This window comes from Nothobranchius furzeri, chromosome 2 (assembly GCF_043380555.1).
Source record: "Nothobranchius furzeri strain GRZ-AD chromosome 2, NfurGRZ-RIMD1, whole genome shotgun sequence".
In the NCBI taxonomy this organism is placed as follows: Eukaryota; Metazoa; Chordata; class Actinopteri; order Cyprinodontiformes; family Nothobranchiidae; genus Nothobranchius; species Nothobranchius furzeri.
In genome coordinates, this window is record NC_091742.1 from 64697569 (window position 1) to 64722426 (window position 24858).

The window sequence follows — 24858 nt, forward strand, 5'->3', positions numbered from 1 at the left end:
CAGTGATTTTCAACCAGGGGTACGCATACAAGCTGTGTCTGTAATGAGTTTTCTGGAGACCCGGAATTCAGCCACACACACAGGAGTTAAATGTAAAAAAAGATAATTTATTAACAAATTGAGGATTTGAGTAAGAGCTGGGTTTCTGCAGATAAGCACTGTTTGAGGGACAAGGGCAGTGGTGGGTGCTGGCCGGGTTGGAATGTTCCCAGAATGTTCCTCTGACAGAAAACTCTGCCTCCTGTCTGTGAAAATAGCTCCTCTCCTATGACAGACAAATGTTTAGCCATAGCAAATAAAACCCATTTCATAAGCAGGGTTCAAAAACAGGCAGAGGTCATCAACAGAGAGGCAGAGACAGGCACACTTAACAGAAAGTGGAGACAATAATCAGACACCATGGTTCAGAGCAGGGTTGGAGTTCAGAGGTAAGAGAAGCAGTCAAATTCGTTAAAGAGCAAGACACCCCCTACCAGAGTCTAACTCCACTCTCACTTCATGTTTAAAAAATGCAACAAATGCTGTTGCCTGGCATACCGAGAGGGCGGAGCCGCTAACAAATACACACACACACACAGGCTCACCACAGCATTGTGACATCATAATGTACCAGTTTACATCATAGCATACCTCTTAGCCAATAGCGATGGCAGATTTAAATTCAAATACAGTGCAGAGTTTTTACCTGACAACGGCACAACACTGACAGTTTTAGGCAGAAAATTAAAATTTTAACTAAAATGCACTAAAGTGCAAAACTATTGACTACACGTGTCTGCAGCATGATTAGACACTTGTTTATTTAGTTTATCAGGGAAAAAAAGTTGATTTGGGGGTGACTTGCTCTTTAAGGGCCAGGTAGAGACAACCCGGGAACATGAATGTGGTACAGAGTTTGGTAGATCAGAACAATGAACTGCTGGTATGCTGAGACAAAAGGCTACAAACAATCTGGCAGAGAAGCAAAGATCACTGAGGATTTAAATAAGGGAATGAACAGGTGTGAACCATGAGGTAATCAGACAGAGCTCAGGTGAACTAAATGATGCTGATTAGAGCAGGAATGGCAGACAACATGGCAGGCAGGATATGAGGAACATGAATCTTAACAGTAACCCCTCCTCAAGGTTTGGCACCCGACGGACCATCCGGCTGGTCAGAATGAGCACAATAGAACTCCCAGAGGAGTGACTTATCCAGGTCGTGGCGGGCAGGGGCCATAACCCTCCCAGTCCACGAGGTAGTGCAACACCCGGCCCCAGCACTGGGACTGAAGAGTGCGTTGCACAGTGTAGACGGGACCACCAGCAACAAATCGGGCAGGCAGAGGGGGCCTGGAGGAGGGCACCGGTTGGGACGTAGATACAGGCTTGACACAAGACCCATGGAAGGTGGGACAGACCCGCAGGGTGCTGAGGAGACGGAGGCAGGCCGTAAAAAGATTTTCCACCTTGGAGACAGGAAAGGGGTCAATGAAACGGGGAGCCAGTTTACGATTCTTGACCCACAGAGGAAGGTCCTTTGTGGACAATCACACCCTCTATCCTGCTTGGTACACAGGCGCAGGGGTCCTCTTCCTGTTAGCAGACCTAGAATAGACAGCAGAGGCTTTTAGTAGTGTCTGACGGGCAAGATACCATACCGGGTGAAACCTGAGGGCTGCTGTATGGGCAAATGAGACCTTGGTAGAAAGCTCTTGGAGTGCAAACACGGGGCTGGTAACCATAGACAGCATTAAATGAAGACAAGCCAGTGGCAGTCAAGGGGATGTGATGTGTTCCTTCCAGAAACATGACTCAAATTGAGGGACTCTGTCTGACCCTATTATCAGTTGGGAGTCCATGCAGATGGAAAACCTCTCGAGCCAGGACCTCTCCAAGATCTTTGGATGACAGCAACTTGACTAGAGGGACCAAATGGGTCATCTTGGAAAAAACAGTCAACAATGGTTAGGAGTACAGTATAAGTGTTAGAAACAGGCAGACCTGCGATGAAGTCCATGGATATGTGTGACCAAGGACGATCTGGGATAGGCAATGAACAGAGGTAACCAGTGGAGGGTCGATGGGAGGACTTACCCTGACAACAGATCCTGCATGCTGAGACGAACTCCTTGAAGTCCCGGGACAAGGTCCCCCACCAGAAATGACCCCAAACCACTGATAAGGTTTTACTGATTCCTGGATGACAACAAAGGTGGGAGGAGTGACACAAAGACAGTACCTCGGAAACCAGGTGGTCCAAGACAAAGAGGAGGCCCTTAGGGCACTCAGAGGTGACTGGATGCTGTTGATGGGTTGCCCTTATCCACTCTTCAATATCAAGGTGAGTGACAGCCATCCTAACACCGTCAGTTAGGATGTGGTCTCCGTTTTCAGTGGTCTGATCCTCCGCCGTGTTCTTGTAATGCCGGGAGAGGGCATTCGGCTTGATGTTCTTGGTTCCTGGTCTGTAGGACAAGGTGAAATTAAATCTTGAAAATAACAAAGCCCACCTGGCTTGCCTGGGGTTTAGTCTCTTGGCATTCGTGAGGTACTGGAGATTCTTGTCGTCATTTCAAACAAGGAATGGGTTCTTAGCACCATCCAAATAATCCCTCCATTCCTCTAGTGCCTGCTTGACTGCCAATAGTTCCCGATCCCTTACATCACAGTTACGTTCAGCGGCACACACGCCTCTGGAAAATAAAGCACAAGGGTGAATCAAACCATCCGAGTATCTTTGGCTGAGTATGGCACCTACACCTGAGTCAGAACGATCCACTTCAACAATGAACAGACGAGAAGTTTCAGAGAAGCGGAGAATGAGTAAAGAGACAAACAGGTCCTTTAGGTGTGAAAAAGCCTGGTCAGCTGGCTCATTCCAGACAAAACTGAACTTTGATGATGTGAGGGCATGGAGGAGTGCTGCTGTGTGTGTGTGTGTGTGTGTGTGGGGGGGGGGGGGATCTGTGTTTATTAAATACCTTGTTGAGGTCATGTTACTCTGTGGGAACCTTGGAAAAGTCAGGGAATGCCTCTTGAATCTCTCTGCTGTAATGTTTTCAGTGTTTTTAGCAGAAAAAAAAAGACTAGGGTACATTGCGTAGCTACCGGTAAATTTTTCGTGTGTTCATTAGTGGATAATCTCCGAGATTTCTGAAAAAAATGTTTGTCCTCAAACACCAGTCATCCAGTCTGGCACGCGCTTCATTAAGGACCACATTTTGTGCAAAATCACTGTTGCTAGGTGCGCTGTGCATGACCATCAGCTCAGGTAGAGGAGAGAATAAAAGTGAAGAGTTTTCCAACACCACGCAGATTCCCGCAATGTGACAGCTGCAGCAGCAGCTGACTATACAGCGGTTCCATGCTCGGGCAGCCAAGTAGATCATGGAGGACGAGAGACAAATGGAAATACAGACTGTGAGCAAATACAAGAAATAAAATGTCAAAAGAGGAGTGTGCTTCACATGAAAGTGGGCATGAGGTTGGAAAAAACAACAACTTTGTGAGTATAACGTTTATGCCATAAACATCCAACTGCTCCACATCATGAAACAGAAGAGATGATAATTCTGATTGGATGTGGACTGGAGATCAGATTTTACAGAAGCCCTTATTATCAATTATGACGTTTCTTGTTTAATGCATAAACCTTTACCTCTGGCTTATTTTTTGCTCATAGCCTTGCAGTCCTTAGTATTATTTTTGGTGTGTATATAGATTCACTCCATGAGGTTTCTGGGTGTCGTGGTCTCTGATGACCTCTCCTGCTCTGCTAATACCATGGCAGTATCAAAAAAGGCTCAGCAGCGTCTCCACTTTCTGAGGGTGCTCAGGAGGAACAACCTGGAGGAGAGACTGCTGGTGACATTCTACAGAGCCACTATTGAGAGCATCCTAGCATACGGGATAACTATTTGGTATGCAGGGTGCACTGCTGCAGATAGGAGAGTGCTTCAGAGGGTTATACATTCAGTCCAGAGGATCAATGGCTGCTCGCTGCCCAGCCTGGAGGACTTAGCATACCCCCGTTATCTCAGCAGGGCTTCCAACATCATTAAGGACAAGTTCCATCCTGGGAACCACTTGTTTCAGCTGTTAAGTGTTATGTATCTCTTTCAACTTTCAACTTGCACCCGGGAGTGGCTTCCAAATTTTGTTGTACGAGTGTGTACAGTGACAATAAAGGATATTCTATTCTATTCTGTAATACGAGGAAGACATCCTACTTGCCTAAGTCTGTATGTTTACTGACAGACAGAGAAAAAGGCAGAGAGGTTTTTTTTATATATAATTTATTATCATATCAGTTGTTGTATTTACAATAATTTAATTTGCCCAAACAATCTGCTCGCTCAACTCTGTCTCCGCACGTGCAGATCTCTCCCTGCTTTTGCTCAACTCGCAACTTACAAACCAAAGCCTCTCCGCCAGCCAATCACAGACAGCTTTCTTTCATCCAATTGCTTAGCAACCGGTCATCAGCTCAACATCAACCGGTCCAAACCCAAACCATCCACTGGCTGCAAAAGTGATACTTAGTTGTAATTTATGTGTCATGATTAGGGTGACCCTGCATTGACTTCCAAAAAGAGACACTTTGCCCATTCTTATAAACTGTTAAATTGTACTTTGTTCAGTTTGTTGTTTGAGAAACTGCGCCGCATCGCGGCCTGGCGGGAATGCTAAAGTGGCGCTCAGGTTGCCAAACGAAGGACAAGAAGCCAAAAGATCATGCCGATGTTTACTAGATAAATCACGCTTTAAGAGAAGTCTTGTTCTCACCTGGGGACTCATTTATCAACCTTACTTATGCACAGATCTGTGCGTATTTCATGAGTAGGCACAAATTTACGCATTGTGTGGTATTGACCAAGTTGCAGTTGTGTGTAAACATGTTCCTAAATATAAGAACAGCTCTGACCATCCGTAGGAACAGCATCTAGTGGTAGAACGAAGGAACAGCAGTACTGAAGGTTTCAGTCATCCATGTGTGTTCCTCATCCACAAATTACACTCAACAAAAATATAAACGTAACACCGTTGTTTCTGCTCAGATTTTTCATGAGATGGACTTAAAGATCTAAAATTCATTCCAGATACACAATATTACCATTTCTCTCAAACATTGTTCACAAATCAGTCTAAATGCGTGATAGTGAGCACTTCTGCTTTGCTGAGATAATCCATCCCACCTCACAGGTGTGCCACATCAAGATGCTGATCCGACATCATGAGTAGTGCACAGGTGTACCTTATACTGCCCACAATAAAAGGCCACCCTGGAATGTGCAGCTTTGTCTCACAGCAAAATGCCACAGATGCCACAAGCGTTGAGGGAGAGTGCAATTGGCATGCTGACAGCAGGAATGTCAACCAGATCTGTTGCTCGTGCATTGAATGTTTGTTTCTCCACCATAAGCCGTCTCCAAAGGTGTTTCAGAGAATATGGCAGTACATCCAACCGGCCTCACAACCCCAGACGACGTGTAACCACACCAGCCCAGGCCTTAAATCAATCCTGGTGGCTAGAAGGTCCAATTCAGCTAGGTCCTTGGGTGCATCAGAAGTAGCTAGTTTGTCCTTAGTTTCATCAGTTAATCCTTAATAGAAAGCGTCACAGAGAGCTTCGTCATTCCAGTTACTGTCAAAAGACAAAGTTTGACAATCAATTACCTACTCTGCAACATGCTTCTTGCCTTGCTTCAAATAAAACAGGCCTCGGGCCACCTCCCTCCCAGGTAGAATTGGATCAAAAACTGATGAGTTTTGCAGCCAAGTCCTTGAAACAGTAACAGATCTGTGATCCCTCTGCCATTCTGCTGCCCCCTATTTCTTGGATCTGTCAGACAATAAGGAAATCACCTTCAGCACGTACAGTGAGGAAACATGAGGTTTGCAATTCAAAATGTATGTCACATTGGGTGATAAATGATCTGCACTAGCTTTGCTCACCCCTAAAGCTCAGGAGGGGTCAGGCGTGGCTCCGGGGTGGGTGAGTTGTAACGTTGAGAGGTTGTAGCAGAAGTTGTAGGCCTAGATGTAGTAACAGAGGAAGAATCTCCCAACAAAGTTAACGTTTGCTGCATGTTGGTTTTGAGTTTAGTTATTGCTGTTTCAACTTTTGTTTGCCATTCCTGAATGGACGATGGGTCCATAATGGCCAGACTGTTTCACATGGATCAGAAATCATTGAGTCCAATCAAAACATTTACATCAGCTGTGGTACAGATCCAGATGCAGAGTTCCAGAAAGTTTCCACATGGAGTCTTTTTTTCTGAACCTTGCTGGAGGATTATTAAAGTTAAAAAAATCACCTGAGCCTGACAGGAATTGAGACGGGGTTCAGCGTTAAGGAGATTGAATGAAATGATTTTCATTTAATAATCAGTTGTACGTTCTACTTTTGGGGAAATGTAAACACATTTGACTATGGGGATTCTTGTGATACGAGAGAACAGCTCAAGAGGTCCACGGGTCAAAAATGGTTGGGAAACACTGCTGTACAGCACAATTATATCTTAGTGTACCATATATTTTCATATTAAAAAGTCACCTGAGATATTTTCATTTTTAACCAATAAAACTGTAAGTATACTGTAATAAAATTTTGATACATTCTGTTTTGCATGACTCCACATTTCCTTAGTTTCAGGACTACCACAGCTTTGTGATGCATGGCTGCACAGTGGAAAACCCCATCCTGGAGCGCTTTATCACCCTCTTCAACAGTGTTTCTCAGTGGATCCAGCTTATGGTGCTCAGCAAGCCCACTGCGCCGCAGAGAGCTGCTGTCATCTCCCATTTCATCAGAGTGGCACAGGTTTGTGTGTTTTGTTAAATTCTGTGTTAAGAATCATGTGGACAAAATGACTTAAGATGATTCAATTCAGTTTAATTCTATAGCGCCAAATCACAACAAGAGTCGTCTCAAGGCGCTTCACACAGTAAACATTCTAATACAGTTCAGTTCTTTAAGCCAATCAGTAAAAGGTTTCCCATATGAGGAACCTAGCAGGTTGCATCGAGTCACTGACTAGTGTCAGAGTCTTTACAGCAGTCCTTATACTAAGCAAGCATGCACAGGGCTGTATGTTAACATGTTTAGCTAATAGCACTGGTGCTATGAAGGTCGTAGGTTTTGTAGCACAGAACAAAAAGTTGTAGCACCAGCATAACAAATTTGTTTCAGTCTCTAAAAACCAAAAGTAGTTCTTACAAGTACTTAAACACACTGACAAACACCAGTGCATATAATTAAAACACAATAACAACCACCAAAGCAAATTCCTGGTAACGTGAGTCTAACTCATGTGCTTGACAATAAAGCTGATTCTGAAATATCTTCAGACATTTTTGTCAGTGTAACTTCGAAAAGAACATTTTCTTTTATTCAAATTTGTGTAGATTTGCTCATTACAGATGTCCGTCCTCAATGGCATAGACATAGAAGAGTAGACACCTCGCTACTGTGTATGATAGTTGCATTTTCATGGTCTACTTTTTAGAAACTGCATGGTTAACAAGATATGTTAGCTAAGGCTTTAGCTCCGTGGAGATCTGGAGCTTTCAAACTGTGGTAGAGTGCCATTCATAAACCCGTTTAGATGCCATAATGGGAGCTCATTTTATGATTCATCAAGCAAAATATGTGCTCGTTTGGTTTATGTTATGTGTGACCACCGTGTTGTCTTTATAAACTTTTCCCTTCTCAGACCTTGGTTTGGTGCAGGTTGTGTTTTTGTGTCTTCTTGTTTGTTTGTTTTTCTGTTCTGTTAAAGGTTTAAAATAGGACTGCAGCTATTGGATATTTTAGCATTTGAATATTCTGTTGAATCGTCTGATTAATCGAATATTCCATTTGACAATGTTTCAAGTGAAACAAGACTGTGGTCTGCTGCAAAAAATATGAAATAAAACAAAACAATTATGAGGCTCAAATGTCAGACTTTTGTTATAAAAGGCTCAATAGGGAGAATAAGTCTCCTCCCTTTTCGGTCGGCTCAAGGGTTCCTGAAGAACAAAAAATGAAAGCAAGTCAACGGGGCTAAAGAGTTATTCCCAATCCACTTTGCCTTACGCCTGGATCGCACATATGTTGTACTTCTATTTAAATGAAAACTACCATATTTTCCGGACTATAAGTCGTACTTTTTTTCATAGTCCGGCTGGTCCTGCGACTTATATACCAAAGTTACTTATATATCAAATTATGTATACCACGCTGCTGCGGGCCGGCTCCGGACCAGGTCTCAGCTCCTCTGCCCCGCCATCACCTGTTGGAGACCGTGGCGCGCTGCTGCGCCCTGGTTGTTTATTCGGTTATTGTTACTGGTACATGTCTTGCAATGTGAAATGCTTGGTCTCAGATTTTGTAAGAAAAATAACAAAATTTCCCCCCAAAATGTGACTTATAGTCCAGTGTGACTTATATATGTTTTTTTTTCTTCTTCATTATACATTTTATGGCTGGAGCGACGTATACGGTAATGATATGTGTTTTGACCATGCCTGTCACGTACTTTGAGCTTTATCAGCTTGAAAAAATTTGCTGTTAACATGACTACAAACCAGACACCAGTATGTAGGGTTGTCACGGTAACCAGTGTAGCGGTAAACCCTGGTAAAAAAAGTTGACCATAATAATAACTGTCTTGTTTTAAAAAAAAATATTATCTCGGTGGAGTACCGTGGCTGCGGAGTAGGCGCGGTGACCCTTACCAGCCACCGTATCGTCTGCGGAAGTTGCCGGCGGCACATGCACACTTTGTTGTTTACAACCAAAACTTTCTTGAAGCTAAAGCTGAAATAATGACCAAAGGAGGAGATGGCAGCGCTCAGGACATTTATTATCCCTCAAAGAAGACAAAGTCGGAAGTATGGGCATTTTTTAGATATTTGAAGAATGCCGAGGGACAGTTGATAGAAGACGGCTATGCTGTTTGCAGCACGTGCAGAAAAAGTGTCTGTGAAAGGCAGCAACGCTTCAAATCTCATGACACATCTGTGTGACCATCACCCACAATCCTACAGTCAATGCAAGGCAAGTTAACGTTAGCATTTTAGCTAAAATGCGTGACTCGAAGATTTGGGTTGAGGGAGAATGCAACGAGTCACTATATAAAGCAGCCGCAGCGCCGCTACCTGCATATAAACCGTGTCGCGGACACCCCCATGTTGAAATGACGCTATGCATTACGGGTCTCCCAGGGGCAGATAAGAGTTGGTCTCTCTCCGAGAATCATTATGAATTTAACAATGATTACTGCCTGATGACATTTTCCCAAATCTGCAAAGCTCACTGGAACACAAACTGAGGACAATATTTTCCTGATATAGGGTTTATTACTCAAGTAAGGGTAAAAAAAAGTATCTGATTAGAAGGCTACTTGTGTACTGAGTATCATCTGAACTAATATTTTTAAAATGATGACCTCAAACAGACAAAAAATAAGAAGTTATGGGCAAATATTGATATTTTAAAGACCAAAGGAGAAAAATGTAAACAATTAAACAACATAATTACAAAATAACAAATTTTAGGCAAAAATTAGACACAAACTGAGGACAATATTTTCCTGATATACAGGGTTTATGTAGTTGTCTGAAAATGTAACACGTTAAAAAAAAAAGCCGCGATAATACCGAAAACCGTGATAATATTGGTCACAATAACCGTGAGGTGTACCCCGACTGATTGCCCATTGACCGCTGGAGATAGCCACCAGCGCCCACCCCCCACCCCACCCCCCCGTGACTCTACGTGGACAAAGTGGGTTCAGACAATGGATGGATGGCTGGATGGATGGATAACCGTAAGCTAAAATTTTCACACCGTGACAACCCTACCAGTACGTCACCACAGAATCTCCTCTCCCCTAGCTGCTACTAGCTGTTTTTACCACATGGCCAGATTTATGGTGGTTCTTTCCTCCTAGAGGAAGGATTTGAAGATTGCTGAACTTATAGCCACTTTCCTCTGTTTTTCTCCGTGTCTGGTTCGACTAAGTCACTTTTGTGAAGAACATTTGTAGCCCTGGACTTGTTTTCACACAAAACCTCAAATTTCGTTTCCCCCCGTTCAAAAATAAGCGCGTTCTTGGTATCAAAATGCATCTTTAAATTTCACAGACATCATATGTGAAATCTCTGGCACATAATAAGTGGAATTAGAAAATAGCATTTTTAGCCCCATTTCCTTTTTTTGTTCTTCTGGGGACCCATGATCTGGAAGTAGATGGACGTGACTTAGGCGCCCTATAAATGTATTAAATTGGTGTTGTATAGTTCCCTCTTTCCCATCTGATAGTTACAGTTAGATATTAATGAATGAAAATTTTTTACCTACATTTCGGTAACATTTAAGGTTAGTATCAATATCACGCATCTTAATCAAAAGAACAAATATAAATATCCACAGTTAAAGTATGATCAGTATAATTTAATGTATGTATACATGTTCAGTGGTACTGAAAATGCTAATAACATTTAATTTCAACCACTAAAAATGTAACGGTGACATATCTATTATGTACAGGTTAGCAATAATCTGTTTTAGACTATGTTTCAAGATAGCCATGTTTTTGAAATAAATGTTACAGTGGCTTGCTATAATTCTGTAACGGTGTATGGAGCAGACTCGAATCTGCAGCCTGACGTCTGTGGTTGTGCTGCACAGCGCTGCAGATAGCTTAGAATAGGATGATTGGGACTTTTTTCCCGCTTGTAGAGTTTAGATATTCTTAGTTTCACAACCATCGTTTTTTTCTGAACCCCGCTTAATAGTGAGCCTGCTAGCATTAGCTAATCTGTCCGTAGTTGCACTTTTCATCCCAAACTTTGGTTCGTCTCTGCCTTTGTGTCTTTGCTGGTTTCTCTGTTTTCCTCCACAGATTAGCATGTTGTGCACAAGTGAAAGGCATTCCTTACACAATAACAAGCAACTTACATTTGTTCCGATAAGTTCTGTGGAAAAAGTAACTTGGAAAGATGTGAGTGCTATGTCTAAAAATAGTTTATCGCACAGAGAGTTTTTTTCAGCGCACGTGCGACATTGTACAGCCCTGGTGCTGCGATAGTGGAGAGGAAAACGCCCTTTTAACAGGAAGAAACCTGCACAGTAGGTGGCGGAAATGCACCTAGATGTTAGATGCCACCCGCCAATAAACAAGAAGAAAGAAGAAGAGGGACTCCTGACAAAACCTTGCATCTTCCATCCTGCACTGATGTTTTCTGTTTCTGAGTCATGGGGAAAGCCATAGAATTGTCACAGGATCTATGAGAAAAGGTGACTGAACTCTATAAAACAGGAAAGGGATGTAAAATGATATCCAAGATACTGATAATGCCAGTCAGCAGTATTAGAACTCTGATAAGGAAGTGGAAAATGACTGGTTCTGTTAAAAACAAACCAGTCAGGTAGACCAACAAAAATATCTCAAAAATGACTTGCTGTGGTATCAATTGCACTAATAGAGCGTCCATGGAGTCTCCACTTCATTTTTTTCAGGATGTAAAATTATATTTATGTATTTTAGGTCACTGGCGCTCTTGCACTAGCTGAGCTTAGATTTTAACGTGTACTGTTTAACCATGAAATTTAAATGTAATAGGGTAAAACCCAGTGCATTTAACATAACGCTGCATTTTTGAAAATGGGTTGAAATATGACATGTTGGTGGAGCTTGGTTCCAACTATCGGTATGGTCCCCTCCCCTCAGCAGCAGCTCGGCGCATCTTTGACCGCAGCGGCGCCTGTCTGCTGCGCGGGCTGCCGGCTTGTGGAGCTCTCGGATGGAAACCGATGTTTTCCACCCGGTTCCCCCCAGCTGCAGCTCAGCGCATCTCTGACTCAGAAGCTCCAGTGTTTTGCACAATTAGCTCAGGTTGTAGCTAGGTAGCTACCTCTGTTAGCTTAGCTCCCACCTCCACGTTAGCTTTGGGTTAGCTTGTAGCTACATCACTTCAGTTCGACATGTGTCTTCATTTGATCCCAGCCTTACAGCACTACCCTCAGCTCCACCTCTTTTCCCTTTTATGGAATTGTCCGGGCGTGACGAGACATGTGACACAATCAAAATGGCGGTGGTGGCCACCTCCCATTTTTGATGAAAAACTTATAATACAAGCTTATGGACAGGAATTGTTCAGTATATATGTCCAGGGTTTCTCCCAGAAAATGAGTTAAGCCTGGCGGATTCTGGGGTTGGGGAGATCGCGCGCTCCGTCCTGCAGCGCTCCTCCGTGCGAGCTGGTGGGGGTGGGGGATGGGGAGGGTTGGGGGGGGGGTGTCGCGCGCTCCGTCCCGCAGCGCTCTTCCGTGATACTTTATTAGATTATGGATCGTATTGTTATTTTTGCATTGGTAATTGGTTGGGGACTGTTTTAACAGTTAACAGTTGTGTACTTATTTTAATAAGTACAGAAATAAAAAAAAAAATAATTGACTGTGGCATCTATCAGTTCATGGTTGTGGTTGGTTATGAAATTGCTACCATGTGTGTCAACAGGGTTACTTTGACATACCATGAACTATAAAATATAAAGTTCTAAATTTACTTCTAAGGTGAGTTCTCTGTTCTTGTTGAGAGCCACTAACCTGGCGGCAGCCAGATCTCTATGAGTAGCCCCGCCCTGTGTCGAGTCTACACATTTTGATCTGAAATCTCTGCAGCAGAAACTGTCTGGTAGAGGGGGCACTATCTGGTAGAATATTTTGAGCTGATTGGATGACGCGCGAGGCAGTGCCTGGCTGGCAATGGCTACCATATTTTTTCTTTAGCCAATCACAGTAACAACTCAAACGACTTATACCAAATACACCTGGAAAACAATAAGAACCAGCTCAAGCTTCATTCATTCACTTATATGGCAATTACCATGTCTTCGAGTGATTTCTGCCGGCTTTGCGAGAAGAATATGTGCAGAAAGGGTGTTTTAAGTTCCTCTACAACTGATTCAATAGCCGCTTTTACGCGAGCATCAACTGGCGCAACCATGTTTGTTTTGCTTAGCTGGGCGCTTGATACTATCGTCAAAACTAACTTCTAACCTACAGCACAGTGCTGACACATGATTGGATTGGTCTATTTTGGGCTGGAGGTCAGACAGTTTAAACTGGAGCGGTACAAGATGCATTCTCCTGAGTTTGGAAAACTCCAAATTTTTCCTCACTAATGCCAGATCAATTGTCAACCAGATGGATGATCTGAGACTACAGGTTGCAAAAATGTGAGCGATTAAGGTCAGCTGCTTGTTGGTGATCACGGAAACCTGGCTTCATTCATTTATTCCGGACTCGGCTATCGAGCTAACAGGCTTCACATTGCTGCGCCACGGCAAGAGCAGAGGTGGGGGTGTGTGTGTTTACATAAACAACAATTGGTGTACGAATGTAGCGGTGTTGGACAGCTGTTGTTCTCCAGATCTGGAGTATATGACTGTGAGGTGCAGACCAATTTATCTGCCGCGGGAGTTCAGTGTGGTGATGACCACTGTTGTTCACATACCACCAGATGCTAACGCTAACTCGGCTCTTAAACAGCTACATACTGTAGCAGCATTAGCAGCCAACAGAGCCGGTATCCTGATGCGGTGTTCATCTTGGGGGACTTTAATCACGTGGACCTAAAAACAGTGCTCCCCAAATTCCACCAGCACGTAAAATGCACAACTAGAGGCGCTAATATGTTAGATAAGGTCTTCTCCAACATTAAGCTGGGCTACAGAACAAAACAGCTTTCACACCTGGCTCAGTGTGACCACATGTCACTGCTGCTGATTCCAGCATACACCCCCCTCGGGAAATCTGCTCCAGTTGTCATGCAGCCCATCAGAACCTGGCCTGAAGATGCCACTCTGCAGTTGCAGGACTGCTTTGCCAGGACAAACTGGGACATTTTTGAACAACTTGACCTGGAACTCTTTACAGACCGTGTACTGTGCTACATAAAGACCTGCATGGACAGCGTTACAGTGGAGAAACCTATCCGAGTCTATCCTAACCAGAAGCCCTGGATGACAAAGGAGGTCCAACAGCTGCTGAAGGAGAGAAACGCTGCCTTCAGATCGAGTGACAAGGCCCTGTACAGCACAACACACACCAACCTGAAAAGAGGCATCAAGAAGGCCAAGAGAGACTACAGGAGGAGGATTGAGGAGCACCTGGAAAGTAATAATAGCAGGCAGGTCTGGCAGGGAGTCCAGCACATCACTAACTACAGGACGAATCAGGGAGCCGCTGAAGGTGGCGTCTCAATGGCTGAGGAACTGAACCATTTCTTTGCCCGCTTTGAGGTGCCCACACCGGTGACAGCAGTTAAGCCTGATTTATGCTTCTCCGTCTGCATCAGTGTGGAGACACGCAACGCCATTATCCGTCCTTGCATAGGGCACGCAAGTACGTACGGAGTCGAGCCCACTTTTTTAAACATCCGTGGAACGAGACGGATTTCGCAAGCTTGTGATTGGTCAGGACGCCGCTGTTGTTTACAGCGCCGTCATTGCAAAGAGAGCCGAGGATAACTAGCGGCAGACACGGAGAAGCTTGAAGAATACCTCGCGAAAAAACTCTAAATATATGAACGTTCAATTCTCCCGTGACTGGAGGAGTGAAAAGATGCGCAGCAAGCATTTTATTTGTGGACGGAAATGACAGGAAACGTGGGCTTAGAGGTGGGGAGCGCATGAAGCGGTGGGAGAATGAGAGACAAATATGTCCGTGTTAAAAGTCTCTTATATACACAAAAAACACAATAAAAACACACTATCTTGGACCGATACATGACAGGATACCACAGAACAGCGCTACGCCCTCTGTGGTCCTGCCGGGCAATTGCTTTGCAACACTCTCCAGGAGACGGAGAAGTATGAGAGCAAAACGCTTCCGTCAATCTGTGCGTGTCTGTCCCTTGTGGAGCTGGCAGAGAAGAATAAACCAGGCTTTAGACGCGAAGCAACAGTGGCCCACAGCGACACCGCTCCAAACTTTAGGGTGCAGAAGCATGAAGTGAGATGCTCGCTTCTGGCTGTCAACCCCAGGAATGCAGCTGGCATATCGGGACGTGTGCTGAGGGACTGCGCAGAACAACTGGCTGGGGTTGTCACAAAGATCTTCAACTTGTCATTGTCCCTGGTCTCTGTCCCACACTGTCTGAAATCCTCCACCATAGTCCCCTTATCAAAAAAATCACCTGTAACCTGTTTGAATGACCTGTAGCACTCACTCCAGTCCTGATGAAGTGTTTCGAAAGACTGGTCCAGAGTCATATCATGTCCTTCATCCCTCCCATCTTTGATACTCATCAGTTTGCATACCAAGCTAACAGGTCTACTGAGGATGCTGTAGCTGTTGCTCTTGAAGCTACTCTGTCCCACTTGGAGCATCATGGGAACTACGCATGCCTCTTCTTCGTTGATTTCAGCAGTGCCTTCAACACTATCCTCCCTGACAGACTGGTGAGCAAACTGTCAGACCTTGGACTCCCATACTCCTTTAGATAAAGGACTTCCTGACAGATCACAAACAAAGGGTCAGGGTGGGCCCCCACATTTCCTTAGCTGTCACCATTAGCACTGGCTCTCCCCAGGGCTGTGTTCTGAGCCCCCTGCTCTTTACGTTGTACACCCACAACTGTGCACCCGTTCATAACAGCAACATCATTGTGAAATTCGCAGATGACACCACTGTGGTGAGGCTCATATCAGAGGGAGATGAGTTTGCCTATAGGCACGAAGTGCAGCGGCTGACAGCGTGGTGCACAGAGAACAACCTGCTCCTGAACACAGCAAAGACAAAAGAAATTGATGTGGATTTTAGGAAAAAGAAAACTGATATCAGTCCACTCTTCATCAATGGGGACTGCGTGGAGAGGGTGTCTGGTTTCCGCTTCCTGGGTGTACACATCACAGACCTGTCCTGACCTGTCCTGGGGTGTGAACACAACAGGGGTGGCAAAGAAGGCTCAGCAGAGACTTTATTTCCTGAGGGTCCTCAGAAAAAACAACATCTCACAAAAACTGCTGATGTCCTATCGCTGTTCCATAGAGAGCATCTTGTGCTACTGCTTCTGTGCATGGTTCTCTAGCTGCACATCAGCACAGAGGAAATCACTCCAAAGGATTGTGGAGACCGCCCAGCAGATTGTCGGCTGTCGTTTGTCATCTCTGGATGAACTTCACAACTTTCGCTGCCTCAGGAGAGCGGAAAGCACCCTAAAAGATCCCTCACACCCTGCTCATGATTTGTTCCAACTACTGCCATCAGGCAAAAGATACAGGAGCATTAAAACGAGGACAAAAAGACTACACAGCAGCTTTTATCCTGTGGCTATCAGGGCACTGAATGGCAATTAACACCCCCACCCCAAATTCTTAATTCAATTTTATGTGCAATACTGCATATAATAAACTGGTGCAATATTATTATGTATATATTGTTAGCTGTCTTTCACACAGTCAGTGTGAAATTATTCAAGTGCAGAGGTTCATGTGCAGTACTGCTCTCCCTTTTATATACATTTTTAGATCCTTTTTTTTTTGTCTTTTTATGTATATTTTTAATCTAATTATTTGTTTTCAATTTTGGACACGGGGATTGCATCTAATTTTGTTGTACTTGTTGCAATGACAATAAAGGTTATTCTAAATTCAAATCTCGTGAGAATTCAAGCAAGGTTAGAGAGCTGCGTCCCTTATGAAAAATAACTAGGAGCATATGTTTGGCAGGACACATCCACTTTTTGTCTCTGTTGTTACACACTCTTAAGAGCGTCTTGAACAGCTGCACTCGTCTGCCTGTATAACCTTGGCCAGACTGTACTGCGGAGACAAATTTCTTAGCTTCAGGATGCTGGGCCACTGACAATAAAGTTGATTCTGATTTTGATTCTCGGTAATCACAGTAAAAACAAATTAAATCAGATTACAATACAAGCTGGGCATTATGCTTGACACAGAAAAATGTAACTAAGTTTATTTAAATCAGTGATGTTGTGGCAGGCCACTAGAAAGTTACACTAGCTGCACATAAGTAACAGGATGCAGGCTTGAGTGGCTATATCTAAATGTATGTTTTTTTTTTTACTCATGTTGAAGTTACTGGTGAAACATTGAGTTGAGTTTTGTAACGGAATGAAATGACGGTTTTCCACCTAAAAGTCATTTCCCCCCCATCTCCTCAGCAAGAACTAATCTGCATGAGATATTGTTCAAGGTCTCATGCTTTTGTTTCTAAAATGTTTTCCTTTCCAGCGCAAGAGAAGAATGAAGACAAAGGACTCTTTCTTTTTAATAAATCAAAGAACTCTATTTTTAATAAGCTAATCAAACAAAGTGTTAGTCAATAATAAAATGTGAACCAATTTGTGAAATGAAAATATTAATTACTTGATATTATAATCCTGTAGAATATAATAAGTAATATAACTTTAAATGTTTCCACTAGAGACTGATCACACGTAAGGTTAAGCCACATAACACATTGCTTTTACTGATCCAATCAGAATCTGCCAGATCTGACGGAGGCGTGGTTTTGGTGGTGTTTGGTAAATCTGTCATCTTTTCATTCGACCGTAAATCAAAACATCCAAATCATAAAACTATGCCCATGTCATCTTTAACACCAGTTCAAAGTTTTCTAGAGAAGTTGTCGGAGTGGCCAATCCGTAACTTTCCTCTTCAGCCGAAAGAACCAATGACAAACTGGATAAAATCTGTTGCTGTTCCAACTGCTGCAATGGTTCCTTTCAGAATAAAAGCTGAACCATCACGACCCCATTTTGGGTCTTGCTGGGTGCCAATAAACTGTCGTGACCCGGAAGTATCTCAAAGACTGGTCTGGTCGGCAACCGCTGCTTTTCCTACCGGCTTCGGTTCAAGAGAGGGTCAAGCTGGACCTCGACATTCCTGATCTAACGGGGACTTCCGAAAGGGTATGTAGACCGACAGAATGGCGTCTCAATGTGGGTTATGAATCTCCAAATCAAAGCTTATTGCGAAGACATCACCTTCACTCCCATCAGAACTAATCGTTTCTCCGGATTTGCTGGTTCTGAACAACACTCCACACTACACCATTCTCCGTCTCACTTCACCTTAGTTACACCATACATTTAGTGTTTAAAGTTAGTCTAGTTTTAATTTGTTTAGTAATAAATCTTTAAACTTTTAAAACTTGACTCTCTTCTCGTCTCTCAGTCAATACGTAGCGTTACACAATCCCTGCAATAAAAAGTTCCAATCTTCTTAAAAGTACCCAAAGATCCATAAGATTGATTTCATATTTATTATGGAATATCATGTCTTATGGTTCATTAAATAATATGTAAATTAAACCCTTTAGAGTTTATTTAATTTAAAATACATTCAGCTTTGTTTATTTAATGCAGATTTTTGTGTTGCATTGTTTGGAAAAATGATCATAACACAACAGCAATCACTTGAAAGGTTTTGTAATACTATTTAAGGAACATATACTTTTTGGAAGTATTTGTTCATTTATGACAAAATTGCTTCACACAATGAAAGAATGACATTGCTGCTTAGGCTCCAGGCAGGGCACAGGGTCAGGGACTGAACAGAATCAGATTAGTTGTTCCTGTGTGCTCAAAAAGTTTTGTCAAATCATTCACACGTAGGTTTTCATTTCATTATCTGAAAGGATCTTTAGTCACAAAATGAAATATGTTTTGTTTAGTTTAAGCTTCAAAACAGGAACATCACTATTTTCTTATTAAAGTTTTACAATAGTGATGTATTCAAATATAGAGAGAGCAAATTGAGTATACCATGCGTGCTAATATAATTAGTATAGCATTTTTTAACAGTATGCATACTCACTGTGAACGTATCAGTGTGAAGTAATCTTATGGCAGTAGCTCTTCTGTACTTTCATGGTGTAAAAAAGCTTAGTCTCCAGAAGGTTGGAGACCCCTGCCTTAGATGTTTTCTCAGCTTGATGCATATCAATTATTTGATCCTTCCCAAACAGACTAACATGTTTTTGAAAGACATGAGATGTGTCTTTTGACATGGTTGCTTAAAAAATGAGGAGCAACTCCTTGCCCCAGTTGGGGTTTAATAACTTGTTGCCAGTTGAAATATATTCAATTAATTATCTAATATGAGGCTTGGACCTATTTGCTTAAGCCGGGCGGACACTGTGCGACTTTTTCACTCGTAGCGCTCAGCTTCAGCTCAAACTGTACGACTTCCTCGCAGGACAGATCTCACGAGTCATGCTCACTCTGCACAACCCAGTTCTCGGATGTGACTTGACTGCTCACAATGTATGTCTGTTAGCAACACGTCGGACCTAAAAATATGCTAAAAATAGCAGTTTTTACACGACTCATCAGACTATTTCTTTTGTCTTGTTTTGCCTGTTGTCCTTCGGGAGTGCTGCAGGAGGACACACAGGGATTTATGGGGGTTGGATGAGGAAAACGAAATAAAGAATGTCAATCTGTGTTTTGTGATCAGTTTCCTTTGATATGAACATGACGAACACACTTTCTTGACAATCCTTGTCATTGTGAGTAAAAGACGTGTAGAAATAAAAATGAACAATGTGTGTTATTAGGGAAATAGCGGGTGAGCGGTGTTGACGCATGATTGTGCATGCCCCGTGAGCGGTTCTGGTACTTTTTGGGTCGCAGCCGCTCGCTGCACCTCTTCAACCCTCACGAGGAACGAGCAAAATATCAAACACTCCGGTAGTCCGTGCGAGCTCACGATTGCTGATCGGTAGCTGGTCAGGTGGTGTTAATCGCCTCTCGTAACCCCCTGTAAACTACACGACGCTCAGTGCAAAACTCGCCCCGATCTTGTGGATTCTCGCACGAGTGGAAAATCGGCTCAAAAAAGTGAAAAAGTCGCACAGTGTCCGCCCGGCTTTAGTTAAATACAGGTGGCAACTTTCTTTTGGCCATGCACCAAGCTTTAAGTGGTTTTGAAATTAATTCAGAAGTGACAACAAAGGTTGTCCTGAATCAAATTGTATTTCTGAATGATTCAAAACAAATGAAACAAAGAAAAGAACTAACATTTCGACAGTCTTCGACAGAGTTACTCTGACAAAGACATTCTGTTGAAACGTTAGTTCTTTTAACTTGCACCAAATAAATTATAAGATTGAACCGAGTGCTCCGGCCCACTCCCCTTTTTGATCCTGGCCGTGAGAACTGGAACTCAACAGGATGCTGCGCAGATTGCCAGTTGTTTTGATTCAAAACAAATACCAAGCACAAATGTTCCCTTTCCTCACCACTAAAAACCCTCAAGGCCACCTTACTTGCAGCAGTGGTTCATAAACTAATCTACTTCACCTCATGCTCCTACTTTCTCTGTATTGGCAGAAGCTCCTAGAGTTGCAGAACTTCAACACACTGATGGCAGTGGTGGGGGGCCTCAGCAACAGCTCCATCTCTCGTCTCAAAGACACCCAGAATCACATCAGCACAGAGACCAACAAGGTGAGGCAGCTGCTTATCTGTTTCTAGGATCCGTAGTTATCTGCATGTCGATCCACTGATCCACTGAACATGTGATACTGAGTCTTGATTCAGCAGCTCACATGTTCTCGGCGAGAGCTGCTGAGTTGTGTATCTTCGCCCATTACTCTCGCACAGTGTCCTTTTAGAAGTATGAATTTGATTGGGGAGGACGGGGCAGGGTGTGTAGTAGTGATGTGACAGTCGCAAACAAAATGGCTCTCAGAGCCTGCTTGTTGATGTGACTGATGGGGGCTGGTCCCTCTTTAAGGAGCCAATGGAAGTGAACCAGTCTGTGCTCGCAGGCCCTTGAGCTGCTAAAAAAATTGCAAAACACGCTCAAGTGCCTCTAGCCTCTTTTATTTTAAGACCGACCATCGCACCATTACAGAGTGATGAATCAGAATTTGTGGGTCTCGTAAATGCGGCAAGGAGCAAAGGGGAAAGTTGATAGATAGATCATAGATTGGTTGGCAAACGCTGTTCCATTTGTCCATTAAAGCTTCGTTGCTTCTTTGCAGTCTTCCAAGCCTATATTCGCCAGCTGCATTACCTGTCATTCTTTCCTTCCACATATTTCCTTCCACCATTCCTTTTCACACTGTACACCTCAGACTTCCAGTACAAATCAGAGACCTGTCATCTACAGAAATACTCAAATGACTCTGCAGTTGTCGGGTGTATCAGAGATGGACAGGAAGCTGAGTACAAAGAGCTGGTGGAGTACTTTGTGGCATGGTGTGGAAACAATCATCTGACCTTGAACGTGAACAAAACAAAGGAGATGATTTTAGACTTCAGAAGAAACAGGGTGGAGTCAAACACTGTTTCCATCATGGGAGAAGAAGTGGAGGTGGTTGAGGAATACAAATACCTTGGAGTTCACCTGGACAACAGACTGGACTGGAGAAAGAACAGTGAAGCTGTTTACAAGAAGGGACAAAGCAGGCTGCACTTCTTGAGGACGCTTAGGTCCTTCAATGTCTGTAGCAAGATGCTGCAGATCTTCTACAAGTCTGTTGTTGAGAGTGTAAGCTCTTCAGCCATCGTCTGTTGGGGCAGCAGCATCAGAAGCAGGGACCTGAAAAGGCTCAACAGCCTGATAAAACAGGCTGGTTCTGTTCTGGGGACGACTGTGGAACCACTGGAGGAGATAATGCAAAGAAGGATTCTCCAGAGAATCAAGAAAATGATGGACAACCCTGAGCATTCTCTTCACAAGACTGTCCGACAACGGAAGAGTGTCTTCAGTCAGAGGCTTCTTCAGTTTGGCTGCAACACTGGCCGCTACAGGAGATCCTTCCTGCCAACAGCCATTGTAATATACAATAACTCTTTGATTACTTGATTATTATTATTATTCTGAGCTACTACAGCAATCAATTTCCCTCTGGAATTAATAAAGTATTTTTGAATTGAATTAATTGAATTGAATTGAATTTGTTGAGACTATTTGAGGATCCCTCCAATATCTCAACAACAGACAGGCATATGTTACAAATCCTGTATTAATAACTCTGAAAGATTCTTTGTCTATCTGCGGAACCAGACTTCTGTCTCCTTTTATTCTATTTTTAATCTTATTATTCATGTTATATGTAGCACATTAGTACCGATGCAAGTTCCTAGTTTGTGAATTGTTTGTTCACTGACAATGGCAATAAACCTATTCTGATTCTGATTTTGATTCTGATTCTAACAAACACAGCCTTGGTGTACAGGGTAGGTTGCATCCTCACCATGTCTCCAAAAATCTCACAACCTCTTTTCACCCCGGGAGCCCCTCTTCACAACTCCAGATAGCATGTAAAAATGTCCCCCTTTCCTTCCCACATTTCCAGCATAGGTCATCCCTACCAATACCCATTAACCTGGGTGTGTGTGTGTGTGTGTGTGTGTGTGTGTGTGTGTGTGTGTGTGTGTGTGTGTGTGTGTGTGTGTGTGTGTGTGTGTGTGTGTGTGCGTGCGTGTCCTCACAGCAGTGAGGGACAGAGAAAAACAACTTTAGTCAGAGGCTTTTTAACTCCACACCATCCAGAAAGATAATGAATCGTGCAAGTGGGAAGCCCCTGCGGGCTGATCCTATCTACTAGTCCGAGACTCCCCCTATTGGTAGGCATGCTTTTGAGCTAGCCAGTCAGTCAGCATTGGGCGTGTCGGCCCTGTTCGGCTCCAGGCAGACCACCTCAAGAATAGGGCTGAAAAAACGTCTTGTCACGCTCAGGAAAATTCAAAGCTACCTCCATCCATCCATTCATCCATTTTCAGCCACTAATTCAGAGTTGGGTTGCGGGGGCAGTAGCCTAAGCCGAGACACCCAGACTTCCCTCTCCCCAGCTACTTGGGCCAGCTCTTTCGGGGGAATCCCAAGGTGTTCCCTGGCCAGCTGAGAGACATGGTCCCTCCAGTGTGTCCTTGGTCTACGTTTAGGTCTCCTCCCAGTTGGACATGCCCAGAAAACCTCACCAGGAGAAATCTTGACCAGATGTCCGAGCCATCTCGACTGGCTCCTCTCGACGTGGAGGAGCAGCGGGTCTACTCTGAGTCTGTCCCGGATGGCCGAGCTTCTCACCCTATCGCTAAGAGAGAGCCCAGCCAGCCTACTGAGAAAACTCATTTTGGCCGCTTGTATCCACGATCTTGTTTTTTCGGTCACTACCCAAAGCTTGTGACCATAGGTGAGGGTATGAACGTAGATCGACCGGTAAATTGATAGCTTTGCGTTTTGGCTCAGCTCTCTCTTCACCACGACAGATCGGTACATAACTGCAGACGCAGCATCAATCTGCCTATCGATCTCACGCTCCATTTTTCCCTCATTCGTTAACAAGACCACGAGATACTGAAACTTCTCCACTCATCCCTGACCTGGAGAAGGCATTCTACCCTTTTCCAATTTAGAACCATGGACTCGGATTTAGAGGAGCTAATTCTCATTGCAGCCACTTCACAGTCTTACTGCAAACCACTCCAGCAAAGGTTGGAGATCACTGTCTGATGAAGCCAGCAGGACCACATCATCTGCAAAAAGAAGAGACTTGATCCTTAGGCCACCAAAAAAGATCCCTTCAACACCTTGGCTGTGCCTAGACCCTAGACTCTGCAAAGATCACCCTAAGGGTACAGAGCTAGTCCAGTGTTCCACGGACAGGACAGAAACCACATGCTTCCTCCTAAATTCGATGTTCGACAATCCGTTGGACCATCCTCTCCAGAATCCTTGAATAGAATCCCACCATGACAGGCAACCCTGTGGCCACAGCTCCAGTCAGCTGCCTCAACAATAGAAGCACGGAACATGGCCCACTCAGACTTAATGTCCCCCGTTTCCCTCGGAACATGTTCGAAGTTCTGTCAGAGGTGGGAATTGAAGCTCCCTCTGACAGGAGACTTGGCCAGACGTTCCCAGCAGACCAGGTCTGACTGGCTTCCTCCTCCACCATCGAAGCCAACTCACCACCAGATAGTAGTGGTCAGTTGACAGCTCCGCCCCTCTCTTCACTCGGGCGGTATTCAAGACATGTGGCCGCAGATCAGATGAAGCAACAACAAAGTCAATCATTGAACTGCGGCCTAAGGTATCCTGGTGCCAAGACCACATCTGAACACCTTTATGCTAGAAAATGGTGTTTGTATGGGACAATCCCTGATGTGCACAGAAGTCCAATAACAAAACATGTTCCGATTCAGATCAGCAGGGCCACTCCTCCCATCCACACCTCTCCAGGTCTCAATGCCATTGCCCACATGAGCATTAAAGTCCCCCAGCAGAACGAGGGAGTCACTTGAAGGAGTGCTCTCCAGCAATCCCTCCAAGGACTCCAGAAAAGGGTGGGTAGTATGAACTGCAGCTTGGTGCATGAGCACAAACCAAAGTCAGGATCCATCCCCCCATACAAAGGCGGAGGAAGGCTACCCTCTTGTTCACAGGGGTACTAAGATGAGGGGCAAAAAGTATGCCCACCCCTGCTCGACGCCTCTCATTAGGAGCAACTCTAGAGTGGTAGAAAGTCCCTTTCAAGGAAACTGGTTTCAGAGCCATGCGTTGAGGTGAGTCCAACTATACAGCACCTCTCAACCTCAACCACCAACTCCGGCTTTACTCACCAGAGAGGTGACATTCCACGTACTAAGAGCTAGTTTTTGTAGCCTAGGATCAGACCGCCATGGTCCCTGCCTTCGGCTATCACCTGACACACACCGCACCCAACCCCTTTGGCCCCACCCATGAGTGGCCAGGTCATGGAAAGGGGTACCCACGTGCCCTCTTCGGGCTGTGCCCAGCTGGGCTCCATGGGTGACTCGCGAACGTGCCTCAACTCCATACCTGTCTCCAGAAGGGGGCGCCGGTGACCCTTGGCGAGGCAACACTGTTTCCATTTGTC

General features: G+C 44.1%; 1 protein-coding gene across 9 annotated transcripts in view; it reads left to right on the plus strand.

The window, feature by feature from the left end:
• LOC107384786 (RAS guanyl-releasing protein 2) overlaps nucleotides 1-24858 on the plus strand; it is a 145702-nt gene that overhangs the window by 74327 nt on the left and 46517 nt on the right. For 6 of the 9 annotated variants that reach the window (XR_011517328.1, XM_070547439.1, XM_070547436.1 and 3 more), the window contains 2 exons: nucleotides 6634-6807; nucleotides 20339-20455. Coding sequence is in view for 8 of the 9 variants with exons in the window: in XM_070547439.1 (XP_070403540.1) it covers nucleotides 6634-6807; nucleotides 20339-20455 (291 nt within the window). In the remaining variant the exon portion in view is untranslated. The remainder of the gene's footprint in view (nucleotides 1-6633; nucleotides 6808-20338; nucleotides 20456-24858) is intronic. The other 3 variants (XM_070547455.1, XM_070547461.1, XM_070547457.1) reach the window with 2 other exon arrangements.